Raw genomic sequence first — 19,808 nt, forward strand, 5'->3', positions numbered from 1 at the left:
CTACTAAACTGACCTTGTAACGAGACTGTTTTGTCACACACACACACACACACACACACACACACACACACACACACACACACACACACACACACACACACACACACACTTTACTCTGCAGAAATCTACTTAAACTCTGTGGGGATTAAGTGCAAGTCAAATCCCCTGGTGGGTTTTAAAATCTGTGTTTTTGTATCTTCAGCTCCTTCAAAGCTGTCAGAATCGTTCAGTAGATTCAGAAGGTGATTATCCATGCGGCCATCCTTTGCCAGCTCTTCCTAGATTCAAACTGTGCACTTTGTTTTCATCTGAACTCAGAGTTGTCGGGTTGTCTTATTCATGGGAAAAAAAAAAACTTTACCTAATAAGACTGACATGGATGAGATATTAATTACATCTTACGTTTATGGAACGTCAGTTTGTTTGTTTGTCTATGTGCTTCCTCCTCTTCTTCCACTTCTCTAGACGTGTGAGTGGACTGGACTCTGGACTTTACTAAGGCTAATTAGTTAGTTAAAAGCTAGTCAGCTCCGTAACTTGCAACTGTGTCAATAATCCTATGACTACCCTTGACTCACTTAACTGGACCTTAATTTTGATTGACAGATTAACAAAACTATGTATTGTATAATTAAAACTAGCCGCTCACAGAACAGCTAAAGAAAGTGCAACTTTCAGGAAACAGCTGTACTCTATTGCGAGAAGCAAATGGTTGGTTCCCCCAGTAGAGTAACAAAAAGGTTGTTATTGTGAATAATTCGGGTTTGGGTTAGTCAAATGCTAACCTGCATGAAAAATGATCGCTCTGCAAATTTATTTTCACCATAGTTTCTTGTTATTTTCAGGATTAAAACCCCATATATCTTGGGGAAATCAGGTGCATTCCTCCTCTGACTGCAGTAGCCACTATCGCCAGTTGTAGTTCAGTGTTTGTGTCTTCTTCATTTGATATTTTCTTTTACTTTTAATGGCTGCCAATCATTTGCAAAACCTGACAGGAGTTTCCTGAAAAATGAGCTGAGAATGTTTAAAATGCTGCTTTTTTTTTCTTCTTTTATCAGCTCTCTGACTTGAGAGGCAGTGAGTGAGAAAAAAAAATGAGACAGAGGAAGAAGTACAGAGGGAGAAAAGCCCAGTTCAAATGACATTGTAAAATAAAATACTTTGTAAAAGGGAAATAAAATGCTGCATTGAGTGGAAGATTCATGCGCTCAAATAAACTGGGGCTTTTGAATTTTTAATTGGAGCGGCCCTAATTACACCACATGGAGACTGCAAGAACTGTGATTGGTCTGCCTCAGTTGCTTGTGTTTTCTACTGCATGTTTCTCATGGCAGTGGAGAGTGTGGACAGTAAATGCAACATTAAGCAAGTTGTATTTAGGCTTATTTATCTGCTCCTTGTCACTAGAACACATCCAGTGATATTATTTCTTATTGTAGCTCTTTATCAAAGTTAATGAAAGAATCTAAACAGAGTAATGACTGCAGTCGTCTATTCACTGCAATGAAACCAGTTTCAGTTACTTGGATGTAACTGCAGTTCTATAGGTAAGTCACTGTAGCAAATACTCACAGAGTGTTCTGTGGATCATCTAGAGTAACTAGGACAGCTGTTTCTGGAAAGAGATGTTGCCTTTGAATTTTCTACATGTCATTTTTTTCAATCCTGTGAGCACCGCCAATGAAACTTCATGCACCTCACTGTATTGAGGTGGAAGCAGACATCTCAGAGACAGATATCTCACAACAAATCAAGTGAAAACTGTCTGCGTAGCTAGATACCACTGGAGATAAATTTGGAAAGGCAGGAAAAAAAAGCCACTGGCATTTCTTGGTACTGTTTGGAATCTGCAGCTTCCCTCAGCTTTATGGGAGCTTTAGAGCAAGTTTCAGCTACTTGTTTAGCTGTCCAGCTACAACTTTGATTGTACTTTGGTTCAATCTCATCACTCTCACAGTGTCATTTCAGGCACACAAGGCAGCATCTGCACCTGATCAGCACCAAACAGCAAACAAACAGCGACAAGCTGGTGAAAGCACTGGAGCTGGAGCTAAAGAGCCAGATATTTCCCTCAGGAGTTGGTAGAAACCAAAAACAGAGCTAAAAGAGAATAAATATTGGACTTAGGCCTACATTCGTTAGGTGGGCACAAACTCTACTTCAAATAAATGATTATGCTGCTCTGTAAGTGGTTCACTTACTAGCTTTTCTGGAGCTTTTGACTAGGGCTGAAACCAACATTTATTTTCTTTACTGATTAATCTCATATTTATTTTGTCATTTGTTCTATAAAACATCAGCAAATAGTGAAAAATGCCTAAGTCCAAGGCAATGTCTTCATATTGCTCAGCTTGTCCAACCAACAGACCAAAACATGAATATTTGGTTTATTATCACCTAAGAGACCCTCACAACTAAGAAACTGCACCTCTGTGAAGTTTGTGATTTTTGCTTGAAAAATGTCAAGTAATTTGTAGACCAGTGATTATGGTTTAGATGCTTATTGGCTAGATATCTGGTCAGCTGAGGATGTGGAGTGGAGACGGCATGATCATTACAGTTGGTCGGCCTCTGGGATGCAGCCATGGTTGAAGTGTAGAAAGAATAAGAAGGGGCGAAGGAATAAAGAAGGAGTGGTGAAGGGAACAAGAGATAAAAGGACGACGGGGGGCGAAGAAGATGACAAAAGGAGATAGAAGGGAAGGAAACTGTAACCACTGTACAGTGCAGTGTGTATATGTGACAGTGAGAGACAGAGTATGTTATGTGTGTGCGGGGGCCGTGTGTAACAGAAGAGCAATAAGGTCGGGGTTCTTCGAGGAGACTCACTCTCACTGTCACATCAATCAGACTACAGCATCACACACACTCACGCATCCAACACTCCTGCTTTGTCTGTGCTCTCATTAGTGCAGTTGTGGAAAATGCAGCACAGAAGTGAAGCCATGAAGCTGTTTCTAATTTAATAGTTTATTTTTGCCTTGACTTAAAAGAACAGCTTGACATTTTGGGAAATACGTTGATTTGCTTTCTTCTTAGATGAGAAGATTGATATTGCGCTCATGTCCGTGAGGCAAATGTGAAGATAAAGCCAGCAGTTAGTTAGCTTAGCCTAGACTAGAAACAGGGGGAAGCAGCCATCCTGGCTCTGTCCAAAGGCTGCTTCCCTCCTGCTCTTCAGGTGGCTGAAGAGATTTAATGAACTAAAGGAGAATAATTTCAGACAGTATAATGAATTTGTGGGCAACATAAACTAAGAAATAACCATATTCATTTATAGATCTGCACAGACTACATTACAGGTATTCCTGCTATGAACACACTAAACGTTAATGGTCCTATGCCAGTTTAAAAGCATCTACCGTTTGGAGAGTGTTTAATTAAATCTATTTATATTTTAGGAATTATTCTGTAATTGTAGGACATTTCCTTCAAGTATTTAAATTAAGTAGTGAGATTTAAAGGTGGTAGTAGGTGGCTTTTGTCTCCTTCAGACAGAACCAGGCTGGCTGTTTCCAACGAACAGCATCAAAATAACAGCATCAAATTCACAAGATTCACACAGGTACACAGGCTTATGCAAAAACTGCAGAGGTACAAGTGTTATTTATAATGCAATGACAATATGGGTACAGAATATATTATAGTTGTTGTCTTTCTGCATCGGCTCCTGGGAGGAGATTCAAAAAGGGGGCTGGGTAGATGTAAAATAAAGGAGGCTGGAATTTTTAGTTAAAAGGAAAAATCTTGTCTTTCAAACGTGCACAAAATATATAAATAAGCAAAAACACAGCATGCACATTAATTTTATAGAAACTGGCACACACACACACACACACACACACAGGGCTACAGGGTGTGCCCAGCATCAGCCAGAGTACTCTCTGTGCCTGCTCTCTTACTCCTGGTGCCCTTATTGGTTCCTGCCCAATCCGGCCATCCAATCACGTCAGGCAGAGCGAGTCTGTGCATAGACTTGCAAATAATCTGGGGTTTTACAATAACACCCCACAACCACCACCATTATCTCTGTTTCTTTCTGCATTTGTATCTCATTCTGTTATCCCCCCAAAAGTGATGAATGTCAGGTGGTGAATGTAAATTACCTGGCAACTTACTCTCCTTCCAGCTACAAGTAACTTCGATCCTGCTTTTGTCTAATCTCTGTGTTCTACCTTACATACAGCACATCCTATATTATCTGAGCACATAATTCTATTTCTGTGGTTTTGCTAAATACATCTGTAAAAACTGTTGTTGTTTTCCTGAGCCTGTCGTTTAGTAGAGTAGAGGCTTATAAAGCTGTAGTGAATTATTAAGCAGGGTGAATTATGGGGCTGGAGCGGGAGACGGAAAGAGAGAGAGGTCTGGACAAAAATAGGTCAACCTAGCAGTGGCAACCCAGGGAAGTAGAAATGATTCTCACTCTGAGGAGGAGCTTTGTGTGTGTGTGTGTGTGTGTGTGTGTGTGTGTGTGTGTGTGTGTGTGTGTGTGTGTGTGTGTGTGTGTGTGTGTGTGTGTGTGTGTTTGTCAGGGGAGGCTGCATATTTGTCAGCAGCTCATGGTGTAATGCTAATTCCTGTCCTACAACAAAGCAATTTAAGAGGAAAGGTTCCCTCCGCAAGCCAATGAAATAGAGCTAAATGTCAATACACAAGTAGATCTTGAGAGAAAATAAATCTATTCTGGAAACATCAGCTCATACAAATAATTGAAGTGTAAATAAATAAAGTGTGACAGAATCTGCATAAATGCAGTAGTTTTGTTTTTTTTGTTTTTTTGTTTTTTTGGGTAGTTTTTGGAATTTTTATGATCTCCCCGTGGTGGAAAATAGTTAATTAGTTAATAAATAGTTAATTTCATTTATTCAGCTTAAGTAGAAATTTAAGGCACTTGCATGTTACTTGAGCATTTCCATCTCATACTGCCACTACTTTACTGCACTTCAGCTTGAAATTTTGCACTTTTTACATCACTACATTAATATGACAGCTATAGTTTAGTTGCTTTTCAGATCAGAACAATGAAAACAAATGGTGAGCTATAAAATAAAACACATTGTTAAAGAATTTAAAAGTTCTCTCAGTGTTTTTGGTCAACAAGCTCCATGTTGACCAGTCACAACAGGACATTTCTACTTACATGCTGATGCATCAATATGATCAAACTAATCATGTAAAATATCAGTAACAGGGGCCCTTTTCTATGGAACAAAGCCTTTTGATTTCAATTCTTTAACTATTTTTAGCTGATAAACAGGATATGTATGACTTTTACCTGTAATGGAGTATTTTTTTTAGTGTTGTAATGATATTCTTACATGGAAACAAGTATATTGTATTTGAAAGATATGCATGTGTATTTCCATGTTTCCATAATGTAAAAGTGCTGTTCATTTGTTGCATTTCTAGCACATGGTTAATGATAGCAGATAATACAAATACAAAGCCATTAAGAGAGATCCAGACACAGAATTTAAAAATTCTGTTTTCTGTGCTGCTGACAGTGGGATGAATATTGAGCTTTATAAAACTTGTTGATAAATTTAGCAACATAAAATGATTTACATGGTATCTATTCTGGATCTGTGCAGCAACACAGTACAGGATTGTGGATTTGCTCCCATTTGGACACAACAGCCTTAGTGAGGTTTGCCACTTATACAGCCTGGCTCGCTGTCAGTTATCAAATTAATTATCAAAGTTGTTGAATGGGCTTAACGTCAAGGAGCAAACCAGTCTGAGCAAACCAGTCAGATTCTTTAGAACCAAACTGGGAAAACTATCACAGAGGTATTGTTGAAATGGGACAGGGCGTACCCCAAACTGTTGCCAAAAAATTCTGAAGCACAGTCATGTATTAAATATCATAAAACATTAATATTTCCCTTAACTGGAGCTAAAGGGCCCAGATCTAACCCTGAAAAAACAGTCCCAGACCAAAGGAACACAAATATATGTGGGTTGCTCATAGCTGTATAGTGTAGAGTGAATTTACAGCTCACCTGCATTCATCTTATCAGCACAGTTCTAACATTTTTATATAATGAACCTGACAGCAAACTATTGTGTAGAAAGGTAAAACATTTATATAAGATATCCTGTAACTTACTCTAAGTTTCAGGATAGTTACTTACTCTAAGTTACTTTCACTAAACTTTTCACAAGTTTAGTTGGTAGAATCTAAAAAATTTCTTAGGAAAGTTGGGTTGTGCCGGGGAAATTTGACAACAACCCTGCTCATCAATGTGCCAGTATTCATAAAAAGAAAAGCCTCTCTTAGATTCATTGCGTTATTTTCTAAATCCAGTCAGACTGCTCAATTCAGGTATCTGATTCACTGTCTGCATATAATCTGCTCGCTCCTATGGCCGCTGTTCACATCATAATCCTGCTTGTGCTGTACTGCAGCACAGACAGAAGCAGTTCAACAAGAGTTCAGGAGTCAAGAGCAGTTTTTGTTTCACAATGTGATTTTTCTCTGTAATCAATTTTTTATCATTGGTGGAAATATTGGCTGCAGAGAAAGAACCCAAACATCTTAAGAGCCGTCACCGTCTTGTGGGGAACAGATCCACCAGTTGTTACCAGTCGAGAGCGTTACCACCGAGCAGAGTGTCACCCCACCCTGTGTGAGACACACAGAGTGTGTGTGTGTGTGGAGGGATGAATTCTGTGTTTGTATGCGTGTTTGTTCAAGTACACCTTTGTGTGTGGCTCTATGCGTGTGTACCCATGCGATGAGAATACACACTTCCTTATCTATTTACTGTGTATGTGTGCATCTGTGAAGGGGTTGAAGAGGTTTGTGTGTGTGTGTGCGTGTGTGTGTGTGTGTAAAAGTGAGAGAGGGAGAGACAGAGAGATAGAGAGAGGAGAAGCATGACCTACATTTGGCAAAGCTCATCGTATGAGCATGAAACTGCCTAACATCACCCCAGAGCTCCTCAGCACAGAGCCACACGATTGGCTGCTTTCAGCTCCAGCCTGACAACAGCACTGGCATCACCCAGGGGGAGGGGGAGGGGAGAGAGAGGCAGAGAGAGAGGAGGACATGGGGAGGAGGCACATACATTAAATCCAAAAGAGGAAAAGATGCAAATAGATGATTGGATAAAAAGAAGAATGAGAGGGAGAGTGTGAGAGTGAGGAAAAGGCTCCAATTAGAGACAGTGATGCTTATGAGGGTGTATGTGTGTGTGCATTTGTATTATGCACATTTTGTGAACAATAACGTGCTGTCCATGGTCATATTATGAGGACTCACTGCCCATTTGAGGAAAAAAGCTGGTCCCCATAAACTAAACTCTTAAATTTTAAGGTTAAGAATTTTTAGCCATGCCAGTAGCTTGTCTCTGGGCATTGGTAGTCTGACGGCCTAATGGTCTACCACTTTGATCCAGACTAAAAAATATCTCAACAACTATTTGATGTATTACCATGAAATTTTATAGACATTCGTGGTTCCCAAAGGTTGAATATTAATGACATTGGTGATTCCCTGACTTTTCATCTAGCGCTGCAGCATTAAGTTCACATTTGTGGTTTTGAGTTAAATGTTCCAACAACTGTTGTATTGATTGCCATGAAATTTGGTAAACACCTCCATGTCCCCTGTCAGGATGAATTGTGATGAATTTGGTGTACCACTCACTTTTCCTCTAGTGCCATCATCAGGTCAAAAATCAGATTTGTACAATACTGAGAAAATACCTGCAAAACTAAAAACATTCCCATTAGCTTCAGCTTTATGTCCAGTGCTAATTAGCAAATGTTAGCATGCTTCCACACTAAACTAAGATGGTGAACATGGTAAACATTATACCTGCTAAACATCAGCTCACGGTGAGCATGTTAGAACAGTTGGGGTAGGCATACCGTGGTTATGGTTATGGTTATGGTTAATTTTCCAGGGAATTAATGTAAGTCAATGCAAGATCCTTCAGAGTGAGAAAAATAAGTTTGTGTGTGCAAGTATACTACATATTTGTGTCTTTGTGCATAGACGCTTAATTTGTTGTCTTTGGTCATGTGAGTTGTCGCAGTGAAGTGGGGCTTTGTAGCATGGCACCTCTAGAGCTGAGAAACACACACACATTCACACAAACACTGCCTCTTCTGCCTCTGTGTCCCACTCTGTCTGTCTCTCTTTTTTCTCTCCCTCTCTTTCCCTGAGATCCCCAGGCACAAGGCATTATGGGAATCACTCTGGCACGGCTCTCGCTCTTCACAGCTTTAATCTTTAAGTTGTTTCCATAGAAACGACTACATTCACTCAGTTGATAACTGTTGGATGGCTTCTAAAGCTATAGAAGAATGCCCTCACCCAACATAAACCTCCCCCGCAACCCAACAACAGAGGAACATCTTAGTCACTGTAGAGTCACTGATCCATTGATTACAAATAATGAAGAGTCAGTATTGATGATGGCAGGCATATGGGACCAAATAACTGCACCCACTTGATTTTTTTTTTCCTTGAGTGAGAATTATCTGCTGTTCACTACAGCTCTAAGCTCTTAAACAGTGGGTTTTAAGGAAAGTAGACAAAGACATCTCAATAATTCAGTGGAAGCTAAGTAACAGCTCCCCCGCATATAGAAAGCAAGGCAGGTGACATTTGGTAGAGGATGTGCTTAGTTAACTTGCAGCCCCGCTTGGGTTATTTCAGGCTGATGTAGCAGCAGCAGACCCCCTCCTGTTGTCAGGTACAGCATGTTGGTGTTCCCTCAGTTGCCTCAGAAGCCCTTTCCCCTCCCTTCCCTTCTCCCTTTCCCAATATATATCACCGTCTGTCTCTATTTCAGGCAAAGCTACAAATTGTAACATGCTAATGTAAAAATACATGCTTTTAATTTGAAAGGCTAGATTTACAAATAAGGTCCACCCAAAAACAATGAATAGACTCACGCGCACAAACACAGACAAGCTTGTATAAACACACACAGGGAAGCACACACAGACGCCCATTCACACTATGACCACTGGTAGGAGTCTTCCTCAACACACGCACAGCAGGAGATCACCCCCTCCCTGCATATGTGCCGGTTTCCATGGAGACACGCAGTTAAAAATAACATGGGCGATGGCTTGTCTTGTGCCATTCCACCAACATGGCTGAAGCATTCACAAACACACACTCTCTCTCTCTCTCTCTCACACACACACACACACACTGCCACCATCATTTTTGGCATGATAGTGGGATTTATTCCCACCCTCCTGCTGCTGGGTTATACAGGGTTATAGATGTTATTTTTAGAGGGAAAGAAAAATAAGACACCTGCTGTAGTGCGGTTAACTTAACTACTGTTACACTACTGCATGTAAAGTTACATTAAAGCTGCATTAAGGATAACGGTTAGGCTTCTTAGCTGCCAAATACTCCACTGTGCCACTGTGTTCAGTCTCTAACTGTGTCTGTCTGCCATTCAGGGCTGGGCAGGTACTTTACAGTAGATTTATAGGAGCTTTTTAAGCTGCCTGCTGCACCTGAAAATTAGATTTAGAAAGCGGTGAGTGAACCAAAAGTAGTGAACCAAGAGCAGAGTAGGTCAAGGCTCCGTATCTGTGATCAAAACAATTTTTCTATGGGTGGTCAGTTAGGAGATAACATATGGGACAAGAAAACAAAATACATTCTACCACACAATTGTGTCACAGTATCTCATTTGTCATATTTTTACTTTCCTGAGAAACTGTTTTCTGTTTCTTGGCTTCCTTGAATAAAATAAATGAGAAGATCATGTTGGTTAACCTGTTCTCAACTCCGCCTCATGGAGGTTGCGTTAGACAAATATAGCATGAAGACCCTGAACAGTTCACCAGCCAAAAACAAAATGTGTTAAAGGCCACATGCCTCACACTGGAAGTTTCCTAAACCCAGAAAAGACAGAGTTAACAAAATAAGCCACAGAACATCATCAGCCCAGACAACACTGGGCAGTCAGAGGACGCCATTTATCTGACTTGTGGTCTGAAGCAGTTAGGCTATTAACAGAGAGAACCAAAGGATTTGTTTGTTCTATTCTAGCCATCAGGGTTATTCACCATGCTAAGTAACTTATGCAAGCAGACAAATGTACAGTGTGTCACTTACTACGCATTACATGTAATCCAAACCCAAAGACTCCTGGTGACCCCTCTGTGTGTGTGTGTGTGTGTGTAAACTCATGCTAATTTGTCTGCACGTTACCAAACTAAAGCACTGTTCAGACAAAAGATACTGGAATTACCACTGGCCAAACATAACAGAACAGAAGCATTTTTCCTCCAGTTTACACTACTCTATTATTCTCTCCATATTTCCTTCCCTGATTACTGCCTCTTTAGGAACAATGCTGCAATATTGATGAGGATTGGGGAAATACAGAAGCCTCAAAAAGGTTGAGCGAGGAGAGGAGGCCCTACAACAACATGAGATAATAAAACATTGAACTCCTGCTGCTTCTTTTCTCAGCAACCGCATGTCTAGTGACACAGAAACATATTGCGGTGCTTTATGCTGTTCTGTTAATGTTCTTGTGCCACACACTGATGTGCAAAATATATACGTTTTAAACTCCAAATCCATTTCCCAATAGCTACAAAATAATTTCCTTTTGTCAAATCTTTTTTTTCATCCATTCATTGAAACACTTTTTTTTCATTTTTGGTGGGCGTGGACTCATGCAACTAAGTCAAAACGTTGTCGAGACTTTGTGGTGAATTGTAGTTAATGCACTACACATACTAATTCAACAACTATTGCATATCCACCTGTCATTGAACAGGGATCCCTCCATTTTTAATTTTCTTTTGTCTCTTTATTCTCATTAAAAGGTTTTTATAATCCAAATTTAGATTCAAAGGATGAAGGGGTTTGTATTATTGGCATTCTTTCGAAGAGCTAGGTAAGAAGTCCTACTCTCGTGACTGTACAATAAATTCAAAGCTGCATTCAATAGCCGCTTAACTTAGCTAAAGGGAGACAGTTAGTCTGGCCCTGTCCAAGGAAGGATTAAACAAACAAGTAATAACGTCTTTAATAAGTGAGGGTTAGAGGTGCTGGTAGGCAGATTTTTTTTACTGTTGGACAGAGCCGTCTCTGACTCCGTAGTGTTCATGTTGTGCCACTAAGGGGCAGTACAGGAGCACTTTCAGTAGAGTCTTTTAATATTAGGTAAACAGTGTGTGCAGAGCCAGGAAATAATCCCTCGAACATTTAACCTGCTGTTATGTTGTTGATATTTTCTCTGGCTTGTCAGGCTCACTGTGACGTGGTGAGTGCTATAAATAAGACTGTGACTCACCTCTGCCAGCCCTTACAGACAGGCCTAAAACCCTTATAGAAATGCACACTTGTTATAACATGAATGTTGTGCAGGTCAGGGGGGCAGAACAGAGGAACTGAGGAGGAGGGAGGCTGAACAATAGTGCAGGTGTGCAGCTGGGAAAAGAGGGATGGGAAGAGGGAGAATGGGGGTAGTATGATTTATTCATTCTGTGAGGAAGGAGGATAGAGACAAACATGCAGACAGACAAACAGAGAGGGGGATACTAGAGGTTACAGAAACAGAGGTATGTTATATTTATCATCAACACTACTTCTGTCAAGGTTTATAAGAGCCAAACCATTAGAAATCAAACTGAAATATAAAACAGCAACTGAGAATGATCTCTACATAAAACCAAGCCTGTAAAAGTGTATTTTAAGTTACTTAAAAGATGATACTGATTAAGTGATTTGGCCTAATCTCCTCAGGCAGGACAAGCCATTAGGGCCCTATCCAAGAAGCTCAGGTTACAATGTTGTTCATATGCAGTGGAAAGGTCTGCGATCCTGCCCTGATGTTTCATAGATCACTCAATACCGCAACTGACAAACAACCCCAGGGAAGGCAAGCTATTAAAGGCCTCCCAGCAGTCCTGTTTAGGAAATCTGCTGTAACTAACTAATAACTGAGGCAAGCCACATGAAACATCCCAACATTTAATATTCACGACCTCCTCTGTTTGTGCTGATGTTGACCGCTGCGGCGAAGCGTGTGCAGACACGTGGTCGGTTCGCATGAGTGTTCAGATATTTTCGTTGTCTGTGTTGTTCGCGGCCACGGCGGGAGGCTGAAAGCTACTCGAGCACACTACCAGCTCCACCAGCTCTACTCCAAAGTCAGTGAACTGCCAGAGCTCCAGATTACAGCAGATTACCAGGCAGGGTGCTCATATACTCTCTCTGTCTCTGTTTATGTGTGTCTGCGTCATGCTGTTACTGCATACTGCACGGGGATGTTGACTCCTCAGAATCTGTGTAGACAATCTCCTCCTTTCCTTTCCTTGAGGCAGACACTGAGTGATATTAGAATTTATTTGCTCTCATCGTTTCAAATTATGGCCTAAATTTCAGAACAATTTCATTATGTACCTATGACGTTTATCAATTATCCAACTGTAAAAAAGGGTGCTTTTACACCAGCACAAAGTCAGGTGTTGTCTCACACACACATACACACTCTTAGATCATCAGTCTTTGGTGGCAGCAATAGAAGGATTGAGCACGTGATACATATTCCCAGCATGCGGTGGATTAATACATTAATACTTTGTGGCTGAACCCCCCCACATATTACTGCATCATAAAGGGATTACGGTCAAAGACAGGCCATGCCCAGGCGGGATCCTACCATCTGACACTGGCGGACAGGGGTGAATCAAAGAGACAACTGCGACAGGACAGAGAAGTGTTTGAGTTTGTGATGAAGTGTAGGTGCATCACTCCTCGTGAATGAGATGTAGCTCTCAGCAAGGCCAAAGTGAAGTGTCCACATATCCTGTGGACAAAGAAGAAGTATTTCCTCTCAATAACAGTGTTGGGTCAGCTGAAGGGAGGAGAGAAAGCAGGGACAGCAGGTGGGTGGGTGAGGAACTGGAGGGGGAGGGTCTGTGTCTGCAGATGTTTCTAGTCTGGATGTTGGACTTGCACAGGAATGTTTTAGAAAGGTCTGCAGGAGCAAATAAGGTGCCATTAGAGACGGATGACTGCAGGAGAAAGATAGGAGTGACGGAGAAAGACAAAAAAGAGGAAAAGAAGAAGCGAGAGTAGACAGCTGCTGACCATGGCTTTGGCGTGTCTCAGTTTAGGCTGCGTCCCTGTGCGATCCAAAGGTACTGTCTATGACTATGTCACTGTGTTCCTTAAAACCAGTTATTACCTTTTTAGCTCCTGTTATCATTGTTTAAATTCCTTTTAATTACAGGAATGTGGCAATAGTGTCACTATGACGATGTTACACTATGACAGTGTCACAAACAGTTATCATTCTCTCTGTCTTACACTGCACTAGACTTAATCACACAGTCAGCATATTTTCAGTAAGATGCTATTATTGTTACTTAATGACTGTTAAATCACTGTATGTGCACATTATCACTGCTGTGGGCATAAGGTTCTTTCATTGAGACTTAAACTGTGAGTAATGAAAAGTGTTCAAACCTATTCCAAAGGTATCAAATATGTCAGGCTGAATTTTTGAAACATCTGTAAAAAAGGATACACATCATGTAGAATATTATTTTTTGGAACAGTGGATCCATTAAAAAAAAAAGTCTATGAGGTTGAACATTTCACTCATAGTCTGAATATGTCATTTCACAGTGTCAACATCGAGAGCAGAAATGATTACTCAATTAACCTATAAGTATGTGAGCAATCCTGTGAGGAATAGATAGATGTTAACTTGGAAAATCTTGACAAGCTTTAATTATAATGTATTTTGTCATGGGTGGGGGGGGGGGGGTGTTAATGTAAAACTCTTATTCTTGGAAATTAAAGTGCTGTTCCTGCAAAAGCTGCAACAGTTTAAAGTCTGTGGCTGAAACAAACTGTTAATATCAATTAAAAAAAAAAAATTCTACTGTTGGTGAGAGCCATTGTATGTCCACTAACAGTGCAGTTTTTCCTCTGCAGAACTGGGCAGCTAGTGTTTCTTATATAACAGCTGTCTACACTGACAAGATTCTGCAGCTACTGCCATAGGGAGTGTGCTGCCTGACCCAGATACACCCTAATACATTCTCTACTAATGACTTACATTCACTCACATCTGGACCAGAGAGAGAGAGAGCCAGAGAGATGGATACAAAATCATATAGCTATAGCAGAGAGAGAAAGAGGAATATTAAAGCAGTGACATGTGGAGAGTCAGTGTTCTCATTGCAAATGTCATGGATGACTGCGTCTGGCTGTTTTTTATGTATTTTTTTATTTTGCTTTGTTTGTTTTTTAACTTTGGTGGCACAGGTCTTTTTTTTTTTACACTATAGTGTGTCCTCTGTGCATAACAAAAGTATGCACAGTATGTAGCAAATAAGCTATATTTGGCTATTTGTTTTCCTATGCTATGATGTGTTACCAGTGAATTCTCAACACATGTGAATCTGGGGTCGGGTTGACAGTGAGTCATCCTTTTGTTGATTAATCCATCTGTCCATCTATTCCTCTATTTTCAAGTCAAGACCAAGCAGAGCAGCCTAAATGTCCTTTTCCATAGAGGCTCTTTTGGGGAAGCCCCAAGTGCTCCTGCTTACTAGCTACTGATTCTGCCATCGATCCTGCATGTATTGAACAGCTGCAATGGGGAGGGATGGACATCTTTACCATGAGCCCAAACCACATCCACTTCCTGTTAGCAGCACTTTTTTTTGCTGAAATAGAAGTTTATTGTTTCTAATATAGCAATCTATTGTTAATGTTAATCTAAAAACTCATGTTTCCCCTCTTTTTAGATCCACCATTCAAACATTTTTCAGCACAAAATTCATACACATGACCATACACATGACCATAAACATTTGTGTTGCACCTCTGTAATCTTTGAACCAGATTTAAATTTGTGAATTGTGAATTGCTGCATTCCTCTCTTTTCTATATTGCACTGCATTTCCTTAATACATAGTGTGTTCTGCTCTCTATTTTTACCATACCTCCTCTCTTCTCTTGGTGCTGTTGGCATGCAAGTCCTGGTGATGACACTGCAAGTTGCTGACACTGCACCTGCAGATTTCAGGATGAGGGGAAACAGAGGTAGAGGCATACAGTAAGGAGGAGAGGGATGATGGGTAAAAGCCAGAAGGAGAGAAAAAAAGAGAGAGTGTGCATTAGATGAGTATGTTAGTGTGCTCAGCCATCCATGTCTTAGCTGGTCCTGGATATTAGCAACGGGCAACTCCCTGCATAAACTTTTGATTACAATCAAATGCAGATGAAGAAGTAGCCCAGGATGATTAGAGCGAGCCAGGAGTGGGACAATGTGGGCAGGGGAGAAAGGTAAAACTATAATTTGGATTTCGTTACATGCTGCTTCTCACTTTTTGGGAATTATTTTTACAAAATAATTTGTGTGTTAACTTTGGTTACGGTTATGGTTTCTACAGCCTGGTAGTGTACTTTAAAACTACATCTGATGTTTTGTTTGCTATGTAGATATTCTACAGTATGATTTTACTCTTAATGTTCTGCTCAACTCTAAATCTGGAGCTGCTTATTGCTACTTAACTTTGATGTTGATCTTCAGGGTGCAGAATGATTTATGTGCAGAGTTTGACACTCCGTCATTTTCTCTGTAGTCACCTTAAACTTCAGTTTAAAATGGGTATGAGGATTATTTTGTTACATTAGCAACTAGTCTTCAAGCCAACTGTGGTGAAATAGGCAACTTAGGTTTTCCATGATGTGGAAACCTGAATCCTCCAGTGCACAAACATTAAGAACAGACTTTTCAGACTAGTAGGAAACATTTTGTGCCCAGGGATTAAGTTTTGAACAATATTTGCATATTCATATATTCTAGATTTCACAATGAGGGAGACGTAGATATGATTTTTAGAACTTTTAACCAGTTGATTGAACTTTTTTTTGTGGAAAAACACATCAGACACAAACTATTATTCAAAGTATAGTATTTTTACATTTCTTAAAACATATCTGGAGGGGATATTTAAGCAATACAATCATCTTTTTGAGTTTTTTGATGACATACAGAATAAAACAGCAGGGAACATGTTGCTGAGTAATGCAGTCTTAAAAAAAACACAATTTGATGAATATGATCAGAGATGCCTTCATAGCAGCAGCAAAAGGCAGGGAGTAAAGCCACAGAAACAAAACTACTGCTAACACTTTTGTTCCAATATTCTATTTCTCTGTCCTTTTCATTTAATTGAGAGAAACTACCAGTCATATCCAGGAATAATAAAGTAGCAAGGCATGTTCTCTGCAGATTTTGCAGATTTGTAATAATGCCCAGTGACAAACAGCATTATGGTGAAATTCATCCAAAATTTATCTCAATTTGTCTTAAAAGTTTTCTTCATTATTATCTTCATGAATGTTGAAGTCACAAGACGTGATATGCAAAACAAGTAAATAACTTTGTGTGTAACTCTGTGTGTGACAGCCTGTGGTAAATAAGCCGGGCCGCTGTGATTCTTTAACCTTGCAGTTTAAATCAGCCGAATGCTGCTGATGTGAGCTGGCTGATTTAATTGCTAGCAAATACGAGCCTTGATGAGCAATGAAAGGTTGCCTGGCTACTGATATACAGTGTGGCTTTCAAGGACACAATTGCATTTTGAATTCCGAGTTAAAAGAGGAGAAATAGGATTCATAATAAAAGCTAAAAGGAGCTCTGAGAGCAGATAAGAGAGATGGATAATCACAGTCCTCTCTCTTTGATAATCAACCGTTCTAATCTTTGGAAATGAAAGTTAGTGATCCTCAGTTATACATCATTCATGACAGTAGTATTTTTTTTACAATATTAATAAATTGTGGCAATAATGGCAATACACATGGAGGACCGTGAGAAATGCTGGTGCTGCAGAGTTGCAGGGGTGAGGTGGGTTTAACTGCCACCTGCTGGCCGGTCATGGCCTTGTCTCATGTTTTAATGTGCAACCTGGAAAGACAGAGAATAGTGATATTCTCTACATCTGTGTTTCTAAATATATTTTGTACATCAATTTATAGTATTATTTTCCCTTTTTTAATGTGTTTTCATATGTTGCTTGGCTTTGATGTTTGACTTCTGCCTGTTGGTGGTAAATTGTAAAACCTGGCGTGGAACCTCAGCTTATTTTCTTTTAATGCTGTTTTCTCTCTGATGCTGGTTAAACAGGCACTGAGAGCTGGCATTCAAAAGTCCTGTCTTAAGAACCATGTCTTAAATAAACAATAGCATCTTACTATATATTTTTATATTTTTCCAAGACCTACTGTAATACTCATCTTTTTTTTCCTTTAGAAGAAAAAAATATTTTGCATTATGGCCTAAACAAGGCTGGATAACTACATCACAGGTCCAAAAGCCACAGATAATAAGCATGTTAACGGTTTGTAGTGTTTTCTTGTGTAAAATGCTGTGTGCTCTGTATACTTGATGAGTTCTTAAAGTAAACAGATTACATGTAGCATGCAAAGAAAGCAGTAAGAATGGGGTCAGCTCAGGCCCACTGCTCATTTTTGCACCCAGGTTTTCTAGTTGGTCATCTAACCACGGGTCTATATGGTTAAAAAAAAAAGTATGTTATACTGTTCCTTTCACTGGTTAAAATCACACAAATATTTTGAGGTCCTGGACAAAAGACAAAATCAGCTTTATATAGTGACAATAAGTCCACATACTGAGATTACAAGCTCCTACGTATCGACTGATGCAAGTTTTGATCAGTAAGATCGGGCTTAGTTAAACATAAGATATACGTATAACATACGTAGAATATTCCAAATTATCACAGAAACAACTCTGTTTGTGTGCAGACCAGATTCCCTTTAACATGTTCGTCTGTCATGTTGTCTGTCTCCTCTCTTATCTTAGCGGTGTCAAACCTGGATATAGAGAGCAAGCTGTCAGTTCACTATCAGGCTCCATGGCACCAACAACACAACATGTTTCACCCTTGCACCCGACCACCATGTCTGGAGGAGCTGCACAGAAATGCTCAACTCAGTCTCAGAGCCCTGCACCGAGGTGAGAGACACTGATCTGGTCTAAACAGTTGCAATATATCGTGTACAGATGACATGGTTTGTCAGCTTTTATGCACGTGTGTTTGGGTTTTTCAGACGAACAACAGCACCAGAGGTCCACCAGTCGGGAGAGAAACAGGGTGACCATTTCTATCTCAGTGGCGCCCCCTATGCCCACCTTCCCCTCACCACACACCATTCGCCGGCAACAGAGAAGTCGCCTGGCACGAGCGGTAAAGATGATGCACAGTGCACAAGTGAAAATATCTCACCAACCATTGAACCGGTCAGGAGGCACTTACCCAGAAATGGTTTTCTTTAAATCGCAGGAGCTAAGACTGTGACTGTACCTTTTATCAAGTAGTTCACACTTTCAGGTCAATAAATTCTGGGCTTATGTGACTTACGTGACAAGGTTCCGCTATATGGTGCACTTGCAAAAATCTCAAACATGTAAATAAAACAAATGTGTTACAATAAACTGACACAATATCTCATTCTGATGTTGCCATGCAGCAAGAGAGAGCAGAGAGGGAGCGAGAGTTAGACTATCAACCCAGGAAGGTAAAACAGAAATTTGTGTGTGTCTGTTCATGTCTAACTTATAAGCACCTGCTGTCAGATCTGTTTTAAGTCCACTTGTGTGTGCAGTTACTGCTGTCCAAGTCCAATATAAACACTGTTTTCTCTTGTGTTATGTGGCTGTATTGGTGCCGTTTACGGTATATCAGTATATAGTATATGCAATATTATAGGAAGTATGTTATCTTTAGAACAGGGGTCTTCAACGATTTTCAGGCTAAGTACCCTGAAACTGATGGAGAGATGGAGCAGGGACCCCCCGCGCGCTAATACGTTCATGTTAATTCATGTTAACGTGATTTTAAAGACCCAAAAAATAAAAAAAAATAGAAAGAGAGAAAAGTAGATAAAACGTTTCACGACATCCCCTGCAGTACCTCTGCGGACCCCCTGTTGAAGACCTCTGCTTTTAGAACTTGACTTTTTTAAAATCACACAAACTTAACCTTATTTTTTTCTTTCTGAATCTCCTGAAGGAGAGGACTGTGAGAGAAACAGAGATCCAGACCATGCAGAGAAAAGTAAGAAAATTTGTTAACACATGGTCAGAAATTTTTTTTTTCTTGACTGTGTTTGCTATCTGAACAATAACTGTTTGTATGTTTTCCTGCTGCCACAGGAAAGGCCGGGAAGAGAAGCAGATGTTCCAACAATCCAAAGAAAGGTAAGAAAGATTTGAAAAAGTTTGAACAGCGAACTATTAGCTATACCAGACTTATTTCGAAAAATACTTTAACTTTCTGTAACGTAGTTATTAAAAGACATTGTCAACACATTTAAAAACACAAAGTTTTAGACTATGAGGTAAAGAATAGGACAGTGTGACATTTAATAAGAGGAAGCCAGCAAAACTAAACATTACATTGTCTGTCTCATTCATCACTCACCTTTTTACTTTCCTTTAATCTTTTTATTTAAAATGATTTAATCTTTTGGGCTATTCATGTCATGTCATCTGGTCTTTTGTTTTTGTTTTGTCGTATTTTATGTTCATAGTTTGAGTGCTTTTACTCACTTCACCATATTGAACGTTGCATCTTCATCCCATGGAATAGAAAGGTATCAAGCATCTGTGTTGTTTCAACTTTCTGTTTATCCTCCAGTCACTTTAGCTGTTCAGTAGTTCAATCTGTATTTGCTTCACGACAGCGTCATTCTTCACAAATGCTGGGATTGTATTTTGCTATTAAATAGTGTATGTACTGGCATTAGAGAAATG

The 19,808-nt window shown here is 39.9% G+C and overlaps 1 protein-coding gene across 1 annotated transcript in view; it reads left to right on the plus strand.

Moving 5' to 3' along the window:
• nhsb (Nance-Horan syndrome b (congenital cataracts and dental anomalies)) overlaps positions 1 to 19,808 on the plus strand; it is a 43,017-nt gene that overhangs the window by 17,521 nt on the left and 5,688 nt on the right. Inside the window, exons 2-7 of the mRNA XM_041039213.1 lie at positions 17,856 to 18,008; positions 18,104 to 18,240; positions 18,524 to 18,571; positions 19,066 to 19,110; positions 19,209 to 19,253; positions 19,586 to 19,648. Of these exons, the coding sequence (XP_040895147.1) occupies positions 17,856 to 18,008; positions 18,104 to 18,240; positions 18,524 to 18,571; positions 19,066 to 19,110; positions 19,209 to 19,253; positions 19,586 to 19,648 (491 nt within the window). The remainder of the gene's footprint in view (positions 1 to 17,855; positions 18,009 to 18,103; positions 18,241 to 18,523; positions 18,572 to 19,065; positions 19,111 to 19,208; positions 19,254 to 19,585; positions 19,649 to 19,808) is intronic.

The sequence above is a fragment of the Toxotes jaculatrix genome, chromosome 1 (genome assembly GCF_017976425.1).
Source record: "Toxotes jaculatrix isolate fToxJac2 chromosome 1, fToxJac2.pri, whole genome shotgun sequence".
In the NCBI taxonomy this organism is placed as follows: domain Eukaryota; kingdom Metazoa; phylum Chordata; class Actinopteri; family Toxotidae; genus Toxotes; species Toxotes jaculatrix.